The sequence below is a fragment of the Triturus cristatus genome, chromosome 4_1, assembly GCF_964204655.1.
Source record: "Triturus cristatus chromosome 4_1, aTriCri1.1, whole genome shotgun sequence".
Taxonomy (NCBI): Eukaryota; Metazoa; Chordata; class Amphibia; order Caudata; family Salamandridae; genus Triturus; species Triturus cristatus.
The window spans coordinates 731,476,363-731,497,765 of record NC_140585.1 but is presented as its reverse complement, the minus strand read 5'-3'; the positions used below and the strand labels follow the sequence as shown (position 1 = coordinate 731,497,765).

Below are 21,403 nucleotides of genomic sequence, written 5' to 3'. Positions count from 1 at the left end.
GCCATCGGGAATGGCGGTGGTGATGTCGGGGTGGAGGAGGCATTGGTCCAGGATTCTGTGAAGAAGGCGACGTCTGGCGAGAGGGTGTCGAGGAGGTCCCAGATCTCTACAGTATGTCTGTGCAGGGAGCGCTCATTGAGGAGGATGCACTTCAGGGCTTCGGTAGTGTTGGCGTCCGGCGTGGTGGCGGCAGCTGTGATGGTGCGGAGGGTGGTAATCGGTCGGGGCAGTGGTGGCAGGAGAAATGGCCGTGGGTGATTTTCGGCGTGGACTGCTGGCAGTTGTTGTTCCTTCGGGGGTTGAGTGTGAGGAGGGCAGCTGAGTCGTAGCGGTGGGTGGTTGGAGAACCAGGGTCCCTGGCGCTGGTCATGGTTGGGTCACGGACGGGTGCAGACGGGCTTGCCTTTGGCACGCCAGTGGCGGGGCCGAACTGCGGGCGCAGAAGGGCTTACCTTTTCACGTCTCGCAGCGGCCACCATTAAATAGGGATGAGGGAAAAAAGCTCAGCTGGGAGGTGGGGGCGAGAAAGCAGCAGGGGGCCGTGGCCGCGGGAGCAACAGCAGCAGGAAAGTTAAACAGTTAATCAGACTTCAGCATGGCTGGAATTTGCTCTGGGACAATGTGCAGAGTAGAAAAATTACACTTTTGGGAACACTCTGCAACTTTTGAACTGTATGACCAATGTGCACCAAATTTGTAATGCTCTCATAGGTTAAGATTTGAATTATTTTACTCTGAAGTTTGTTGGTAATTGATAAGTGGGGTTAGTAAGGTATCACAGATAGGATTGCCTTTTCACTGATGTGTCAACCTTACCAACAGATTGGCGACTGCTGCTCTGTTTTACATATAATATGCATGTGATATATACATTTCCAGGAGGTATTTTTATATCACAAACCCTGCGAGGATTACATTCTCCATTGTCACTTGACATTTTAACCAGTTCTGTAAGTTTGTGAAACATGATATAAACTATAGCTCTCTGTTCCACTCTCCTGTTTTGTGCAGCACCTGTTGGACAAGCTGTGCAAAGAAATTGAGGAAGATCTTCGGCTTTCAGTTCATACACATCTGAAACTAGATGAGAGAAATCCTTTCAAAGTTGGTATGAAAGACTTGGCACATTTCTTCACCCTGAAACCAATTCGATTTTTCAACAGATTCATCGACATCAAAGGTATGTCAATTGTGCTCGTAAGAAGTCAGGTGCTGACCATTTCTCTTTTGTTATTTGGCCGGTGTGTTGAATCCAGAAGACAGAGTAACATGAACAACGTGCTCTCTCTACTTGCTGACTAGTTGTGTGCTACTTCCACAGCAGGCCTAATTCAACATACCTGATATGTTACTCAGTGACTGTTCTTCTGTAAGTGCCCTCAAAGTGGATTACAATGTTGCCTATAATTTTCTTTTAGATTGTCTGACTTTGGTATTATAAAAGATGAGCTCGTTCCTAAAGAATATCACCCAAGTCCTGATCAGTGGTTCCTGCTCAGTTTGGATTTATTTTTTGCAGCGATTGTGCAAAGGTTTATGAAATCCTATACAACAGGGAGTGCTTAAAGAGCCCAAATAAATGTTTTAGATTGTTCAAAAAGTTGATATAGAAGCGTTCCCTTGTGAGCCTTATCCCATGAAAAATACAGTCCTTCTGATGGATACATCTGCCAGTGGATTCCTCACCTTGTGAATATCCCCTGCGCCAGCAACATCCAGAAACTTTTGTAGCAGTCCACGCTCATGAGGTCGAAGACAACGTCACAGAGACACGGCTCCGCTCGCGACTCCGCTGACGTCAACAGATCCATAAGAAGACCTCGTCGGCGTGATGACGTCAGTTCCCTTTTATCCGCGCCGTCGACGCCAACGGTTTTCGGGACTCTCTCTGTAGCTTTAGTTGGATACTTTGTTTTCTGCTGTTATCTCTCTCTTTCTTCTTGTCTGCAGCTGAAGATGTCGACAAAGAAGTCCGGGTTTAAGCCTTGCAGGGAGTGCGGTAAGCACATGTCGATAACGGATCCGCATGAGGACTGTGTATGGTGCCTTTCATCGGACCACGATGTCGAAGGATGTTCTTGCTGTCGCAAGATGAGCACAAAGGCTCTGAAGGAGAGGGAGGCCAAATTATTAATCGCCAGGATGAATAAGGAGAAGAGAGGTCAGAGAAGATCAAGATCGAAGTCGACGTCGGGGCATGCTGCCAAGTCCAAGAAACATAAGAAAAAGAAGAGGCATGGATCTCGACATCGCTCGGACAGGGATGCGGCTCCGAGATCGACCTCACCTTCTCAACGTCGTAAGGACTTTGTATCTCCTTCCCCTGTTTTTGTTCCTGATTCTCCTGTTGGCCTGACATCGCCTACTACTTCACCGGAGCATGCTCCGGCTCCATCTCCGACGCCGGCTCCATTTCCGGCGCCGGCTTCATCTCCGGTTCCAATTGAAGATCTTCCAGCTCCGGACGAGTCTTCGACTCCGCAGATTCCACCGTCGGCGCCGATCGGCCCGAGTCCGGTGATGCCTCAGCCTGAGCCATATCCTTCGTTTCCAGGCCCAGGTCAAGATCCGACGCATTATTTGAATGCGATGTATGGGGTCTTTTCCAGAGCCTTGTACCCCTCTGGTGCGCCTTCGGGTCCCATGGGTCCTATGGCTTTCAGCTTGGGAGTTCCTCAAGCTTACCCTCAGGCTCCCTTCATGCCATTTTTTCCAGCGACGCAGTCTTGGCATTTACCGGCGCCGAGGACATCGATGCCGCTTCCATCTTCACGGATGCCGACTCGGCCTCGTTCGACGCCGGCTGCTCCTTTGGATCCGCGCTCGACGCCGGCTCTGCCGCCGTAGGATTCGGTTACGGCACCACCGACTCCTGCTGTGAGGATCAGATCCAGGAGGGAGGCTCAAAGGGTACTGGAGGAACAAAGGTACCAGATGGAAGAAGTGGAAGAAGGTGAGCTGATGGAATCAGATGATCTCTTTGAGGAATTGAAGGAGGCTAGTGGCCTGGACTTGTTACCTGAATGGGAGATTACTCCTCCTGCTGATGCTCCTTCAAAGGATGTGGCTCCCTACTAATCTGTTATTAAAAAGGCGCCTGAGCTTCTGGATCTGCAGTTACCATCTGCAGAGTTTAAACCAAAACATCCTTACAGAGGTTCTACACTCTCCCTCCTCTGTATCGGAGTCCTTGCTTCCTTTTGATGATGCCATTATTGAACCGGTAATGGAAGTATGGCGTAAGCCCTTCTCTGCTCCTGCGGTCTCTAAGGTTGTTGCAAGGAGATATAGGGCGGCTCCAGGAGACCCAGACTTTCTGACCTCCCATCCTTCTCCGTAGAGTCTGGTGGTTCAGGCTGCCTGTTACAAAAGATCTTCAGGTGCTTTTCCCCAAGTCCCGAGTGACAGGGATGCAAAGAAATTAGACCAATCGGCCAAGAAGGTCTTCTCTTCTGCCAGTATGGCTTTAAAATCGACAAATGCCACCTGTCTTTTGGGCCGATATATCCATGCTCTTATGGATTCAGCAAAACAACTGGCCCCAAAACTGTCAGAGGAAGATAGACTGAACTTTAATGAGTTACTGTCGAACACCCAGGCGGCTGCACGTCAGGTAATCCAAAGCGGCTTGGATACCGCTGAATCTGTCGCAAGGATTATGGGCTCTTCTGTTGCCACAAGGAGGAGTGCGTGGCTCAAGTCACCTGAGTTCTCCCTTGATGTGCAGGCAACGCTCCTGGACTTGCCTTTTGACGGCTCTGGTCTTTTTGGTAAGAAAGCAGATGCTTCACTCGAAAGATTTAAAGAGAGCAAAGCCACGGCCAAATCTCTGGGTCTGCAAACTCAGCCTAGGGGTTTGTTCAGGAGGTAGAGGGGCTTTGGAAGGTCATCCTTTCGTACTTCCAGGCAGCCCCAGCAGCAGCAGCAACAGCAGCAGAACACTCTGTATAAGAGCTACAGAGGCAGAATCAGAGGTCGTGCTCGAGGTCAGCGGCTCTCCTCCTCCTCCTCCTCCTCTTCCTCAGTCCCGTCCACAAATGCAAAGCAGCCCTAGATCCACCATTCTGGATCATGCTGGTCCTGTGGGGGACCGGCTTACCCATTTTCTACAAGATTGGGAATCGGTTACTTCAGACCTTTGGGTTCTAGATCTTGTAGAAAATGGGTACGCCCTTCCCTTTTGGGAATTTCCTCCAAATTACCCTCCTTGCCAAGGTGCTTGCTCGAAGGACCATCTTCTTCTTCTCCAGGAGGAGGTCCTAACGGTGCTAAAAAATGGTGCGATAGAGGTGGTTCCGGAGCAGGAAAGGGGTAAGGGATGTTACTCCCGGTATTTCCTGATTCCAAAGAAGGATGGCAGGCTGCGTCCAATCCTGGCCCTCAGGATCTTGAATCTTTTTCTAAAGCAAGAGAAGTTCAAGATGCTCACCCTTGCGCAGGTTCTTCAAGCGCTGCATCAGGAGGACTGGATGGTGTTGATCGACTTGCAGGATGCGTATTTCCACCTCCCCATCCTATTTCCACCTCCCCATCCTAAAGTCGCACAGGAAGTATCTCCGGTTTACGGTAGAGTCGCAACATTATCAGTTTGCGGTCCCACCGTGTAGTCTTACTACTGCGCCTCGAGTCTTCACCAAGGTGATGGCAGTGGTGGCAGCCCATCTCAGAAGGTCGGGTATTCCAGTTTTCCCCTATCTGGACGACTGGCTGATCAAAGCAGAGTCGCCAGAGAGGGTGCTTCATCATCTGCAGGATACAACTCAGCTGTTGTACATGTTGGGTTTCTCGATAAAACGCGCCCAAATCTCACCTGGTGCCCTCTCAGCGAAACCTGTTCATAGGGGCGGTACTGGACACTACTGTGTGTCGAGCATTCCCACCTCCGCAAAGGATTCTCGACATTCAGGAAATTATTCCCTTGTTTTACAATGAAGCGGTCGTTCCAGTCCTGAAGGTCCTTCGTCTGCTCGGTCGGTTCGCCTCCTGCATTCTGTTGGTCAACCATGCACGCCGTTACATGAGGGCACTACAGTGGTGCCTCCGCAGGCAGTGGTATCAGCACAAGGGAGATCTCAGGGAGTCTGTGAGGATCTCCAGAGAAGCTGCAGCGAATCTGTCTTGGTGGAGTGTGGAGGGCAACCTGTCTCAAGGAAAGCCCTTTCATCTACCTCCATCGGTGGCCACAGTGATAACGGATGCATCCACTTTAGGGTGGGGTGCGCATCTGGGGGATCTGGAGATCAAGGGTCTTTGGTCTCCGGAGGAAAGGTTGCTTCACATCAACCTTCTGGAATTGCGGGCGATACGTTTGGCGCTCAAGGCCTTCCTCCCCTCCCTTCGCGGTCAGTCGGTTCAAGTCTTGACGGACAACACTACCGCGATGTGGTATGTCAACAAGCAGTGAGGAGTGGGGTCGCATTGTCTCAGCAGAGAGGCTCTGCGTCTCTGGTCCTGGGTTCAGGATCATCAGATTTGTCTGATGGCAAATCATCTGGCCGGAGTTCTGAACGTGCGTGCAGACAATCTGTCGGCAGTTCTCCGCCGAACACGAGTGGAGGCTCCATCCGGAGGTGGTTCGTCACGTCTTTCGGACGTGGGGAACTCCTCGGGTGGACCTGTTTGCCACTCACGAGAACGTTCACTGCCCGTCATTCTGCAGTCTCCAGTATCCGATGCAGGGAGCTTTGGGGGACGCGTTTCAGTTGAGATGGGACTCGCATCTCCTTTACGCGTTTCCTCAAATACCCCTGATTCCTCGGCTTCTGAGGAAGATACGCCAAGACCGGGCCCGAGTCATATTGATCGCCCCGGATTGGCCAAGAAGGGTGTGGTATACAGATCTTCTCCACCTCTCCTCGTGCCCTCCGCTCCGTCTCCCTCTCAGGGCAGACCTCCTCTCTCAGATGGAAGGGCAGGTTCTACACCCCCACCTCCAGAGCTTACACCTTCATGCCTGGAGATTGAACGGGGCAACCTGAATTCTTTTTCTCTCCCGCCAGATGTGGTAGATGTAATTTTGTCTGCTAGACGTCATTCCACCAAATCTATCTATTCCTATAGGTGGTCTAAATTTGTTATTTGGTGCGGAGAGAAATCTATTGACCCTTTGAAGGCTCGTTTATCCAACATTCTTCAGTTTGCTCTTTCTCTTGCTCAGCAAGGTTTTGCTGTAGCCACTGTGAAGGGATATCTTTCGGCCTTGTCGGCTTTCCTTTGCTTGCCGGATCAGCCGTCATTGTTCAAATCACCTATTGTTTTACGATTTCTGAAGGGCCTTACAAACAAGTTTCTGCCTACTCCATTTATTGTACCTCAATGGGATTTAAATCTTGTCTTAACTTACTTGATGGGTTCTCCCTTCGAGCCCTTTCACAAGTGTCCCTTAAGACTGTTGTCTTTCAAAACGTTTTTTCTCATTGCGATCACCTCGGCAAGGAGGGTAAGTGAGCTTCAAGCTCTGAGTTCAAAACCCCCGTTCTTGACCATTCATGCTGAAAGAATGGTACTCGGGACCAGGGCTGCTTTTCTGCCTAAGGTGGTAACTCCTTTCCATGTGGGGCAGTCCATTACCCTCCCTACCTTCTATCCTTCCCCTCACCCTTCCAAGGAGGAGCGGCTTCACCGCTTCGACCCTAAGAGGGCGGTGAGCTTCTACCTTGATAGGACTAAAGACTTTCAAGTTGACGACCAGCTCTTTGTGGGCTTTGTTGGCTGCAAGAAAGGCAGAACGGTGCACAAGCGCACCCTTTCCAGATGGATTGTCTTGTGCATCAAGATATGTTACTCTTTTGGCCGGTAAGGAACCTCCAGAGCGTTTAAGGGCTCATGCTACTAGTGCTATGTCTTCTACGTCTGCCTTGTCTAGAGGTGTTCTTGTGGAGGACATTTGTAGGGCGGCAACTTGGGCCTCCCTCCACACTTTCGCGAAGCATTACTGCTTGGATTCTGAGGTGAGGAGGGACGGACATTTTGCTTGTTCTCCGGTAAGGAACCTCCAGAGCGTTTAAGGGCTCATGCTACTAGTGCTATGTCTTCTACGTCTGCCTTGTCTAGAGGTGTTCTTGTGGAGGACATTTGTAGGGCGGCAACTTGGGCCTCCCTCCACACTTTCGCGAAGCATTACTGCTTGGATTCTGAGGTGAGGAGGGACGGACATTTTGCTTGTTCCGTCCTTCAGGACTTTCTGGTATAGAAGGGTGGACACCCTCTTCCGGGAGTGGGACTGCTGTGAGAATCTTTTCACAAGGTGAGGAATCCACTGGCAGATGTATCCATCAGAAGAACAAGTTACTTACCTCCGGTAACGCTTTTTCTGGTGGATACAGTATCTGCCTGTGGATTCCTCACTGACCCACCCGCCTCCCCGTTGTCCACCCTTGTATACCTACAATTCTAATGATGGTGTTTCAAAATGTATTTGTTACTGTTAAAGGCAGTGTGTTATTTATTTTGCCTTCCTATTTATTCTCCACACTGTGTGTGTTGCTTTGTATATTATGAACTGTGTATACTGTGTATATATTGCTGTCAGTCCGTCCGTGTGCCTCGAAGGCACGGAAAAAATGGGCGGAACTGACGTCATCATGCCGACGAGGTCTTCTTATGGATCCGGTGACGTCAGCGGAGTCGCAAGCGGAGCCGTGTCTCTGTGACGTCGTCTTTGACTTCATCGGCGTGGACTGCTACAAAAGTTTCCGAATGTTGCTGGCGCAGGGGATATTCACAAGGTGAGGAATCCACAGGCAGATACTATATCCACCAGAAAAAGCGTTACCGAAGGTAAGTAACTTGTTCTTCAGGTATCCAATAAAGTAGGAGCCATGAAATTGTGTTTCAATTCAAACTTTTCTGTTATTGAGTCTTTCAGTATTCATCCAACATTAGCCCAGCCAACGCATTTCTTCCCCAGAATGGGACTTTATCAGGGTTTTATTCAGTTTATCCGATCACTCATCGTCAATAGTATACATTAAACAGAGGTCATTTTTCCTGTTCCTCACTAGGACCTGTGTATATTGCAAAGACATACACAATATTCCTTCCACGAGAAGCTTTCTTGCACAAGTCCTACTGACGATTCATTGGATAAACTGTATAAAAAACTGATGAAGTCCCATTCTGGGAATGAAATTCGTTGACTGGGCTAATGTAGGATGATTACTGGAAGAATCATAAAAGAAAACTTTGGATTGTAACACAATTTCATGGCTCCTGCTTTATTGGATATCTGTAGGACCATATTTTTCATAGGATAAGGTTCACAAGAGAATGCTTCAATATAAACTTTTTGAACATTCGAAATAATTTTTGGGACTCTTTAAGCACTCCCTTTTTGTATAGGCATTAGTTAATGGGCATGGTCTCGGATCAGTAAGCCAGTAGAGAAGTTGAATGCTGTGCTTGTTAACTACGAACAATAACACCTGTGCTGCTGTTCTTTTGCCAATACTGTTCTTTCTAGTGGTCTCTCGGTTTTATGAAATGTTACTTTTTTATTTAAAAAAAAAAAAAAAACAAGTACAATTTACTGAGTTCACCAGTATTAAAGGCCTAGTCTCGAATTACCTAGGTGACATTGAAATACAGTTATACATTGCTGCCTCCTTCGGAACAGATGTTTCTTAAATGTTTGCCCTCAGGGTTTGAATGGTGAGGAAACTAGTTTTTCAGAAAGGTGACCACTGCTAAATGCATTATTTACTGCTAGATCCTGCAAATTATGTCTGGAAGGAAAAGGTCTTGCTGAGTTAGGAAAAGAACAACAGTCAGAATGGCATCTTGGTTGGCATCTAATTTTTTTTTTAAATAGATCTTTATTGAAGTTTTTGGGTCGTGCCTGACCCCAGGCGTTTGTTACGAAAGAAAAAACCCACTTGGGCATCCAATTGTTTAGCGCTACTCTGTCTAAAGTATTAGTAAGTTCAAACAGGGCGATGCCCTGAGCATTAACCACAAAAGTTGCAAATGGAACCCTTATTGCGGTTCATCCCCTAAACCGCCACTTCCTTTAGAACCCTCTGCAAAAAGTAGGAAGTGTAAGAAGGACACCCAGCGAATAAGGTTGGATGATAGTTGACATTGGGACTTGTGGAATAACTGTTATGTGACTAAACGCATAGGTGGCGTAAATGAGGATAACTATGATATTCAGGAATGTGGAATTCAATAAAATACCTACTTGTCTATGGGCCAGGATGCTTCATAAAACTACTTGTTCTATAACAAAATCCACTTGTCCCTTTGGTGCCATGTAGTGTGGCGACAAATTATGGCAGCAATGTTATTATTTAAGAGCTCTGAAAATAGCCTCTCTGATTATGCCAGAGCTCATACCATAGTATGGTTTGAATGCTAGCATTTCCCTTGTTTTGCCATCTTTCCGCACAGGAGGTAGCGGTAAGCAATAGTTCCCTATGGTCGGAATGGCTGTTTGAGTCAGTGCAAACCAACCAACTTGCACATTTTATGGGTTTTCATCAGCTTGTTTCTAATATTTTCCCGATATAGGGCAAGGTTGGAAATTTACTCCTGACAAGACTGGAGGTAAAACTTCTTCCAGGGTTTGGGGAAAAAGTAGTTGGTGGGAAAGTGAACTTGATACAGTGCAACAGATTCTCGAATGAGGAAACATACACATGATTATTTGCCAATGATAAAATGCAGTTAACAAATATTTTAGAGGAGTACAACTTCCTGACCCACTTCTGTAAATTCTTGTCAAGTAATGAAAGCCGTAAATCTGCACAACTCAAAGACATATACCATGGATGCTCTTTTGTGACTTTAAGAATTGGGCACATTTTTAAGTCTTACTGACTTGACAGTGAGTAACAACATTCTGATCTTTCTTCAAAAGGAGCATATTTGCACTCAAAGTAGTTTTGTTCACTGACTGGAACTACTGTGGCAATGTTTGGTTTTTGAGACCAAAAATATTTTTGCTTTCACCAATATTTGTTACAATGATGAGGAGCCAGGAAGCACCCACAACAATAAAGTTTTACAAAACCTACATCAAAACAAGTCAGGCATTGACATAACCAAATGGCTGACCACAAGAGGCATACCCAATGCTTATTTATTTTCATGTTCCCTATAGTTTTTTTGCAACTGGTAACACTGATTTTCCATTTTGAATATTTTTGGGAAATACTGGCATGCATCAACACATTTTGCTAATCAATGCTTCAAAGAAATGGTACCTAAAATTTCACAGTAGTTTAGCAAAATGTTTTTTTCCTAGTTGCATTTTTTTATGACTATTTTATTTTGAAAGCAAAAAATCCTCAATCTTGCTTTCAATCGTTTGCATATATTTGCATCTAATCAGAGAGCATCCTGGAAGCATTATACATAGCCTTATATTGTTAAACTTTGCAAACGGATGTACACTTTTTTATACTGGAACTACTGTCAGTAGAGCAGTCTGAACATACATTTATTTAGAGCACTCACCCTAAAGGCTTTGTATTAATGAACCTTAAATACAAGTTCGATCAGCATGAACGTATAGGCACAACTATTACCTTAATTGCAGACAATGCCCTTCCCTGATCCATATTGTGGTAGTGTAATCTGGCAGCCAAAGGGGTTGTGCTGCAAGAGGTTGGGCCTGCTTGTCCCATGGACAAAATAAACATGAACACTTCTTGTCCTTGACCCCAAACAATATGTCCTAGGTGTCGGGCAATAGGAATTCCACACCCCTGATGTTGAAGTTAAGTACAGAGTATGATAATGAGATGCATGCATGGGCAGGAAGAATAGTCACACGCAATGATCAGTAAGTGGGTTAAATAGAATTTGTGGTGAGGGGGATCACACTAGAGAGTGTACCAGGCAGTTGATACCTGGTATTCTAGACTCAGCATTTGCAGACTAGAAAAGATGAACTGTACAGTACGTCTGGGCAGTATGACACGGCCCGGAGGTAGTCATGCAGGCTCTGAGTTTGTTGTCACTTGTAGTCCTAACTTGAACCATTGTGTGCCTGGTATGCCACAGACTTTACATTGGATTTTCAGGAATTACAGCACTTGTCCGTCAGATGCTGTAAATCATCAATTATGATTAATGATCTTTTTGTGTATGATACACTATCAGTTTAATTGCTTACTTTATTGATGACGGCTAAAGCTTATTAGGTATTCTTCATGTTTTGTCGTGGAGTTATTTTTAGAGCTTTTCTGGTGCTGGTCGGACTCTGGTCAAAATGCAGCTATGGATGAAAGACTGAAATGTTTCTAGCCTTGTCTTAAAATCTTTGTGCCACATTATTCTGGATGTATTCTTTCTTGTTTTTCAGCATATGTGACGCACTATCTGGACTCAACGTTTTACAATCTAACCACAGTAGCTCTTCATGACTGGGCCACTTATAGTGAAATGAGGAACCTAGCATCTCAGCGGTATGGACTAATTATGACAGAGGCACATCTGCCAAGTCAAACATTAGAACAGGTGAATTAATATTCTGTGTAAAATGATTTCTTCCAAGGAAATGTGACTACTAAACATTGTTTAGTTTTCCAATGAATTTGTTTTTTAAAACATTCAAAAAGGTACACAATGATTCTTACCTTGCCATTAAGCATATTGATTTAGATAATCATTAACCAGAGATTCCTTTATCACAAATATTGTGGAAGAGTAGTTCAACTGTCCAAAAGCATTGCAAGCGTAAACCATTCTAGCACTGTATGATCTTTACTGAGTCATATGGTGATTTAACAATCTTATTATGACAAAATTAATGGTTGCCTTTGAACATTTTCAATTCGGTCAGTTTGTTATCAATTGTATGCTGTTTCATTCTGGTAAATTTCCTCGAGTGTGTCAAAAAATGTAACTCTCTCACTTTATACTTAGGACATTGGTCACCATTTTGAATGTTCCATGTTGTTTGATGCACCCTTTGGGCCAGGTCATCAAGCAATGCAGGCTCAACTTCCAACTGTTCACAGAGGATATACATATCTTCTTACTGCAGCAAGCAATCCAATATCTTTTTTTTTTTTTAAATGCATTAACCTTTGGATGAATTTGAGTTTCCATTGCAGTCTATTAAATATGAGCCATTGTTGGCTAGAGGTAGGCCCAACAACCGTTTACCATTCATTTGGGCTCCTCAAACCCGCCACACAGATTCAAGAACCTAAAAAGTCCTCTCCTGAGTTTTCCAGTCCCGCAGTATCTTTACAGTGATGAATTAGTGATTTATCTGATAATGATCATATCGCTCGTTCCTCTACTCCATTCATATCACCATAGAAAACTTCTAGATTTGTCAGTACTTCTACTATTACTCTACTGTTTAAGCTGGGTTACAAAAAAATCTATTACCTTCTTACCAGAAAGTTGGCGATTGAATCATTCAGGTCCGATCCAACAACATAGGGTAAAGTGGAAAAACGCTAAAAGGCTCTCCTGTAGCAAAACATTGTTCAGCATTGTGGGGACCTCATAAAAGAGCAAAGGTTCAGAAATTGCTGGAGACTTTGGGCCAGATGTATCAAAGGGTTTTACCCGTTCTGTGTCTATGGGGGAATGTGTTTGTACATATGCCCTTTGTGTTTTAGGTAAGCCTTAAATCCATACATCTCTCTCTGGAACCCCATTTCCAACTAGCGACATAGATTATCAAATCCTCCCATTTTAGATTCTGTCCTCATCTGAAAAATCTGTAGCCAATAAACTCCAGCCACCCCTTCAATGACTCCTAGCTGGAGAAACTGCTCTCCTGTGCTGGGGGCTTGAATGAACTCCATCTAGATTTGAAATCCTGATTTAAATCCTTCAGTGCTCCCAACTCTCCCAAGGAGATTAACACATTCTGAAGTTGCTGGAATGAGGCTAGTTAGTATCATATTAACGCTTTAAAGAATCCAGACATTACTGCAAAGAAATTAAAATGACTCATTTCTCATTCTCATTCTTCATTATGGAGAAAAAACACTTCTGTACCCTGTCCTGCATGTTTAACAACCAGCAATGATAAGCGTTCTAGAATATTGGTTTGTTTAATGATGTGATCTAGGATGGTCTCTGTAACAGTGCTATTTTTAAAATATAATCACTAGTTTTGGACCTTTCAGAATCAAAATAGAAGATCACTCTTGCCTGGGCTTAAATTAGGACACCTTTATTGGCAACTCTAAGCAATTGTTACAGTGCCTTCCTTCGGGGCTAGATCTCCGTTTATGAACCAGGTCATTGAGCTGTATATATTTTCGCTCTAGTGAACTGGCCAGGGAAACAAGGGAAGGGTGTAAGGGGAGAGTCTCCAGCTCTGGATTCTTGCATGCACCTATCTTGGCATGCGGCGGGTGTGTAAAGAATCACTGCTCACACATCCTCCTTAGCTGAGATTCATTCCTGAATCCTGGTACAATACACGCAGATGCTTCCACCCTTCTCTAGTTCACATAACCAACTCCTGTTCCACCCTTTAGCGCTGCGTCTCATTGTTACATTCCAAACCCTGCCATGACAACCGTTATGACATGGTAGCATTCTATGTTCACAACAGATCTTCCCCTTTAATTAATGCAAGATTAAAAAAACATGAATGTGCGAAACATAGATACATTTCTGAAATATCACTTCCTCCTACTCATATATGTAATCTTAAAGTTTAACTGGTTTCTATATACATTTTGACTTATAACTTCCTATTCACATATGTAATCTTTTAGCTTAACTGGTTTCTTCACAACTCTTCCAAACCGTCCTGTTTTGTCCCCATCAGCGTTATTCCTTACCAATCCCAAAATTCAGAGTATGATATCTTATGGGCGTGGAACTTTCTCCCTCATCAGACAACCAATCAAAGGTTCTTTTTCTTTCCTTGCCCCCTTGCACTGTTCTTTTGTTACATATGGATGAGAAACTCATATGTCGTACCTTACCGTTGCTCAATAAATGCAGCATTCCGAAAAAAATTATTCATCCTCTTATGGTCTTGAAAATTTGCAATCCCCACTCCGCAGAACCCCAGATCTTTTCACCTTTACCAAGTCCCCCACAGGCAGATATGTAGGTTTACATCCATGTTTGGCATCATAATACTCCTTGTACATCACTTTAGCCTCATCAATCCTTGCCTTTACAACTTTAGGGTCCCACACCACCCTTTTAGTTTTAGGCATCCAACCAATATTATCATTGGAAAATGCAGTCCTGCATCTAAATAATTCGAAAGGATTACGTCCCTCTGTGGAACATGGGGCAATCTTAAGTGCCCAAATAGTATGGAACTGCTCAAGTTTCCACTCCATTATGTTATTTTTAGCCAACTGTAAAGCTTTTTTGATCACTCTAATAAATTTCTCTACTGCACCATTCCAGGCAGGATGATAGAGTGGGGTAGTAGAATGTTTGATGCCATTGCGTTCTAGGAAATTCCAAAACGCCTCAGCAGTAAGCTGAGCCCCATTATCGGTGATGACTTGCTTGGGTAAGCCCTCCTTCTGGTAAACTTTGTCTAGGATTTGGACTGCGCCATTCAAAATGGGGCCTCTTATATTAACACCTATGTTCTCCCAAAGCATCTCTGGGACGCTAACAGGACACAAAGGTGGTCTAAAAGTAACTCGACTTTTATCTGCATTCTCACAAGCCATATAATCTGACCATCTTTTCAATTTCTAGACTCATTCTGGGCCACCAGCAACATTCTTAAATACCGTTCTTTGTCTTGGCTATTCCTAGGTGCCCTTCTTGGCACAAATCCATTATCCTGGGTCATAAACGTTTAGGTGGAACAATTCTAGCATTACTTAGTATTTTGTTACTTTCCATAGATAACTCTTGTCTCACTTCCCAGTACGTTTTTAAAACTTTGGGAACGATACTTCTTACAGGCCCCCCTTCTGTAATCTTTAGTTGTAATCACATTTACCTCTTCCCTTGGGAATCTATTCAGAAGGCGAGGGACAATGACTATACGGTTTGGTCAATGTCTTCCCCCTGGGGTACCTACTACAGGTCGATGTAACCTGTTTAAAAAATCAGCTACTTTGTTCCGCACCCCAGACATATACTGTAGACTGTAATTAAAATCAAGTAGCTTCACAGACAATCTTGCAAAACAGGAAGATGCAGTGTACAACCCCTTCATGGAAAGGACCTTAGTAAGCGGTTTATGGCCGCTCCTTAAAACAAAATGAAAGGTCTATATTGTTCTAACCCCCATACGCAAGCTAAGTCTTCCTGCTCGATCACTGAATACTTTTCTTCAGTCGAAGTTAGTGAGCGCGAGCCAAAAACGACTACACATTCCTCATCCCGCTCATTAACTTGCATCAGAACTGCACTGATGCCTTTGCCACTCGCATCAGTGGTGACAATAGACCTTAATGTAGGGTTGAAACCTTGCATGGGAAATGCAGTGCACATTTCAAGTTCTGCCGACTCAAATCTCTGCTGGCACACTACTGACCACTGAAACATGTTCCTATTCTTTAGAAGTTGTCTAATGTTGTACGTTTTACTAGAAAAGTTCTCTACAAACCTTGAATAAAATTCAGCAAACCTCAAAAGGCTCTAACCTCGTCCTTACTGCTGGGTACCGGTGACTGCTCTACAGCCTCTAACAGTTTTTTCTTCGGCTTGACACCCTCCACCGAAACTTTATGACCTAGTTACGTTACACTTTGTCTGGCAAAGTTACACTTCTTGAACTCTGCAGTTAAGCCCTTGGATTTTAAAATATCCATTACTCTTCTAACCGTTTTGTCATGTTCAACCTTGGTCTTTCCCCCCCATAATCAAAATGTCATCTTGAAAAAACTTAATGCTGTTGACCTCTTTAAACAATTTGAGCATTATGCACTGGAACATTGCTGCAGCAGAAGCTAAACCAAATTCAAATCTTACATACCCAAAACATCCGAAAGGCGTAATAAATGTTGTAAAACTTTTGCTGTTCTTATGTAAATGAGCCTGGTGGTTAGCAGTGGTAAGGTTGATAGTTGTGAACCATCTGACCGCATTGGTGACCGAAAACATTTCCCTTATTTTCAGCAAAGGAATCTAGTTCACGATTATGTTCCTATTTAAATCTGTTATAGCTACTCATAATCTGAGTTTACCATTCACCTTCCGGGCAATAACTAATGGAGAAACCCACTGACATGCTTCCACTCTCTTACTTACCACTTCAGAACTCAACTTCTCCAGTTCACATTTGTCTTCCTCCCTTAAGGCTAAGGGTATATGCCTTACTTTATGCACCTGTGGATTCACATTACGTTTCAGCATGATTATGTGTTGGAATGCTTTTAATTCTCCAATTACACCAGAAAAACTTCTGGGTACTACGTCAGCACTTCTTGTTCCGATCTCTCACATGGTTGTACTACCAATACTGGGTCCGGACTGTTGGGGTCAAGTACAGTTCCCATTTCTCCTTGATCCCAGCAGCCTAAAACCATGGGACCTGCTTCCGCGATGTATAGTCTACTTTCAACCACTCTATATTTGAATTTGAATGGCAAAACGCTCACTCCCAACATTTTTATGTCCTTTCCCGTGAACATTTTAGGACACGTATTAGGGGGCTCTAACATGTCTCCTAGAATTGGAACAAATTTCTCCTCCACACTTTACTATTTACAATTTTTTTCGTTGATGAACTGCTCCCTCAGACATTCCTTCACCCACACTCAAAGCAAACATATTCAAATCCTCATTACCTGACTCTTCTGTCTCTTTTGAAAAATCCTATGTAAGGAGATGTCACCTTTGTGTTTGTTTCCTACAAACCTTTACAAAGTGTCCAACCACCCCACAACACCTTTGGTTACTTGCAGGGCATCTCTTGTTGTTATCCAAATGCCATTTGATACTACACCTAAATCATTTGTCCTTAAATGTAGATTGCTCAGACTGGTCTGTAACTTTCCCTTCCTTCACTTCTTTCCTACCACTAAATTTATGAAAATTTGTATACTTTTATTCAGCCTGTATCTGAGCTACTAAGCCTCTATCTTTATCCACAGTATTGTTTTCAACCCTCTCTGCTATAACTGCTTTGGCACATTTACCAGTTAATTCCGCTTTTTTCACTACATTTACTGCCTCTTGAAGTGTTGACTCCTCCATTATCCACAACGTTCGAGGCATGTGGGCTGCTGAATTCATATCTGTGCATAGATCGCCGCCTAGTGTTGGGTCCGGATGATTGCACGTTGTTGTCCTGGAAGAGTCTTCGAAGTATCCTGGGATAGGTGACTCCTCCCCTGGACTACAGTGCGCATGGGCATCCTCTCCATCCTCAGATTGTTTTTTTCCGCCATTGGGTTCGGATGTGCTTATCTTGACTCAAGTTAGGAAAAACTTTTTCTAGGCCAAAAGGCCTTTAGTTCGCGTCGGTACTGTTCCCGATCGGTATCGATAGTATCTTGTTAGTTTACTAACTTCCAGAACCAACTTTTTCACTTCCTACCCGACCATCGACCAGTCATCGACGATGGAATCGAGGACACCATTCAAGCGGTGTCCGGTATGTAATGCGAAATATCCCCACATCGACGTCCATCCGGTGTGCAACAAATGCCTTTCACCGGATCACGACGAATCTACATGTATGGCCTGTGCCCGATTCCGATCCAAGAAGACTCTCCGGAATCGACGAGCAGCGAGACTCGAAGCGCAGCAAGCGGCACCGGCCGACATCTTCAGCGCTGAGACCGAAGATGTCGAAGACGTGGAGAACCTACCCTCCAGCCCCGTTTCCGAACACGACTCCGGCTCGGAAGACGTTGAAGAAAGCCTCTTTCGCAGAGACGAAGACGACACCGAGGTAGGAGACTACAATGAGGCCTTAGGGGCCGAAGAGAGTAGCTCCGATGACGAGCAAGGCCTACCCGTACAGACTGAGGACATCCCAGTGCGCCAGTCTATGGCTCCGGTCGAGGGATCGCCTTCGGGCCTTACCCAAGACCTATCCCGCAGTTCTTCGGCCCCGCCCTCTGGCCCAGCCTCGGACATTCAGCGGCAGCCATTACTACCCAAACCGGCTGGTTTCCCTTCTTCGAAATCGAAACCGAAAGCTGTATTGGTTCAACCGAAACCGAAAGTAACGCTGGTCGGATCGAGGCCCACCACACCTTCGACGCCAGCAAAACCCATCGGCACCGAGCGCACCAAACGAGACTTCGGTGCCGAGCTTGCAACGGCCGACGTCGGCGTCGACATACGGAAGAAGACCTTCGGTGCCACCAAACCTACGCTGCTCCCGGCACCGACGCAATCGACTCCGACCCCAAAGGTCAAACTGCCTGCTGCATCTCACACCGCTTCGACAGCACCACCAAAGGCACACTCATCGAAGACGTCGACGGCCATTACCACCCCTCGACTCGATGACTCACCGGCGCCGAAAAAGTCCACGCCCGCTTCTACGGAACCGGTCGGCGCAAAGAAATCGATGGCGCTCCAGGTGCGGCCCGTTGCTGCGCACGGCACCAAACACAAAACAGTCCTCCAGGACACATCGGGCTCCGAGCCAATAAAAGCTCCAACAGCCTCTTCGGCACCGGCTAACATTACTTTTGGCCTGCCGCCATCCACGGCCCTGAAAATGTTCCAAATCAGGACACGGGTCACCCACACCACGATCACGCCTGCCGAATGTTCTCCTGCGGAGACGTCTCCGTCACATATCATCGACGCCGACACCGGCAGGATGCTGCTCCACAAAAGGAGAATAACTTCAGAGCCAGCTTTGGACTCCTTCCGGATCCCACTTAAAAGAAAGCTGCCAGTGGTTTCGGAACCGGTTCTTTACGAACCTCTCCATTCCCCCTACCAGGATCCACTGTCCTTCTCTCCCACACACTCCGACACAGATGTTTTGGAGGACTACATGGGTGACCACGTCCCCTACCCCGGAGAAATGGACCCTCAAGGCCAACGGGACCCTGATCAAGCTTGGGATGACCCTGTCGACTCCGGTGCACCTATAGATGCACAGGACCCGCAACTCTATGGAGCAAAAACATCTCCCACAGAGGACACTGCCGCGTTCAACGCCTTAATTGAACGTGCTGCGGCCAATCATGGGGTGCAACTTCACTCTGACACCGTAGAGGACGACTTTCTCATGGACACTTTCGCATCCTCAGAAAGGAACATTAAAACTCTACCTATGTTGAAGGGTGTCCTCAAACCAGCAAAGGACATCTTCAAGGAACCCACCAGGGCAAGAGTAATAAACCCCAGGATCGACAAAAAATACAGATCGGCGCCTGGGGACCCCACCTACATTAGAGGCCAGTTACCTTTGGATTCAATTGTAGTTGCGAATGCTCGCAAGAGGGCACACTCGCAAACAGCAGGTGATGCTCCTCCCCCGGACAAAGAGTCCAAGGTGCTAGAGACCTCCGGCAAACGGGTTGCCGCACAGGCGGCTAACATATGGCGTATTGCCAATACTCAGGCGCTCCTCGCTCGCTACGATCGAGCACACTACGACACATTAGAACAACTACTCCAACATCTCCCTGACCAATACAAAGAAGGTGCAGAGATCCTCATCAGGGAGGGACAGCTCCTCACAAATGCATCCATTAAGTGTGCACTGGATGCCGCGGATACAGCTGCCAGAGCCATAAACACTAGCGTCATGTTGCGACGACATGCCTGGTTGCGAATCTCCGGATTCAAACCTGAGGTACAAAATAACATCCTCAACCAACCTGTCAACCCCGACTACTTATTCGGGCCGGAGGTTGACACCACCCTAGAGAAAATATAAAAAAGACACGGACACTGCAAAGTCCATGGGGGCTCTACAAACGCAGTCCTTTCGGAGCGGCTCCTTTCGTCGCCCCGGAAATAGAGGAGCAGGTAGAGGACAGGGGTCACAGCAAACATACAACAAAGGCAACACACAGAGCACCTACGACAAAAACACCCGGGGTGGATATCGTGGCTCCAGCACAAAGGGCAGAGGACGCGGCTACGGCAACACCAGGTCCTCCCCCAAGAACAAGCAGTGACGCCCTCTCCCTTCCTCCCGACCACATAACACCTGTCGGGGGAAGGCTACAGAGGTTCCTGTCCACGTGGAACTCCATCACCACGGACAGGTGGGTCAAAGATATTGTCAAATACGGTTACTGCCTAGAATTAACCTCAACTCCGCCCACAATACCTCCAAAAAACCGTCCTATGTCCTCAGAGCACTTAACGCTCTTACAGCAGGAGGTGCAAAGTATGCTACTAAAAGGTGCATAGGTCGTATCCGTCCACGAGCAAGGTACGGGGGTGTACTCCCTGTACTTCTTAATACCAAAAAAGGACGGGTCGCTCAGACCTATATTAGACCTGAGACCCCTAAACCGGTACATTCTCTCCGAGCATTTTCACATGCTCACTTTACAGCAAGTCCTCCCGCTGCTCAAGCAGGGAGACTTCCTGGCCACACTGGACCTCAAAGATGCGTATTTCCACATACCCATTCACCCCTCACACAAAAAATACCTCAGGTTCACTGTTCAGGGGCAGCACTACCAGTTCAAAGTCCTTCCCTTCGGCGTGACGACAGCACCCAGGGTTTTCACAAAGTGCCTAGCTACTGTAGCGGCACATCTGCGGAGGCAGCACATACACGTCTACCCTTACCTGGACGACTGGCTCATTCAAGCAAAGTCAGCCCAACAATGTGCCAGCCACATATCCCGCACCATTAACCTCCTTCACAGTTTGGGGTTCTCACTAAATTACCCAAAGTCCCATCTCCAGCCCGCACACGTACAACAGTACCTAGGTGCGACCATAGACACTCTGGCGGCCACAGCTCAGCCAAATTTAGTGAGAATCAACAGCATACAGATGCTGATTTCCAAGTTCAAACCCCAACACTCCCTGCCCGCGCGAGTGTTTATGCAGTTGATAGGCATGATGGCCTCCTGCATTTTCATAGTCCCGCACGCGAGACTACATATGCGCCCGCTCCAGGAGTGCTTAGCACGTCAGTGGAATCAGGTTCAAGGGCAACTAAAAGACCTAGTGTTGGTGAGCGGTCGGGCATACAACTCTCTGCATTGGTGGAATCCACAAAACCTTTGCAAGGGCCGACCGTTCCAAGAGCCTGTTCCACAAATAATACTGACAGCGGACGCGTCTCTCCAGGGATGGGGAGCTCATGTACTCAGTTACACAGTGCAGGGACTATGGACAATACAACAAAAGAAGATGCACATCAACCTTCTAGAACTGATGGCAATCTTCCTAGCAATGAAAGCATTCAAAGTACACTTGTGCAACAAAGTCGTGTTGATCCGGACGGACAACATGACCGCCATGTACTACATACAAAAGCAGGGAGGAACACACTCTCCACAGTTGTCTCATCTGGCTCAGAGCATGTGGAAGTGGGCCATTCAGAGGAACATGT

At 46.1% G+C, this 21,403-nt stretch overlaps 1 protein-coding gene across 1 annotated transcript in view; it reads left to right on the top strand.

Annotated features, from left to right (window-relative positions):
- Positions 1 to 21,403, top strand: part of WASHC4 (WASH complex subunit 4) — a 987,939-nt gene that overhangs the window by 422,013 nt on the left and 544,523 nt on the right. Inside the window, exons 21-22 of the mRNA XM_085653223.1 lie at positions 1,012 to 1,180; positions 11,306 to 11,460. Of these exons, the coding sequence (XP_085509349.1) occupies positions 1,012 to 1,180; positions 11,306 to 11,460 (324 nt within the window). The remainder of the gene's footprint in view (positions 1 to 1,011; positions 1,181 to 11,305; positions 11,461 to 21,403) is intronic.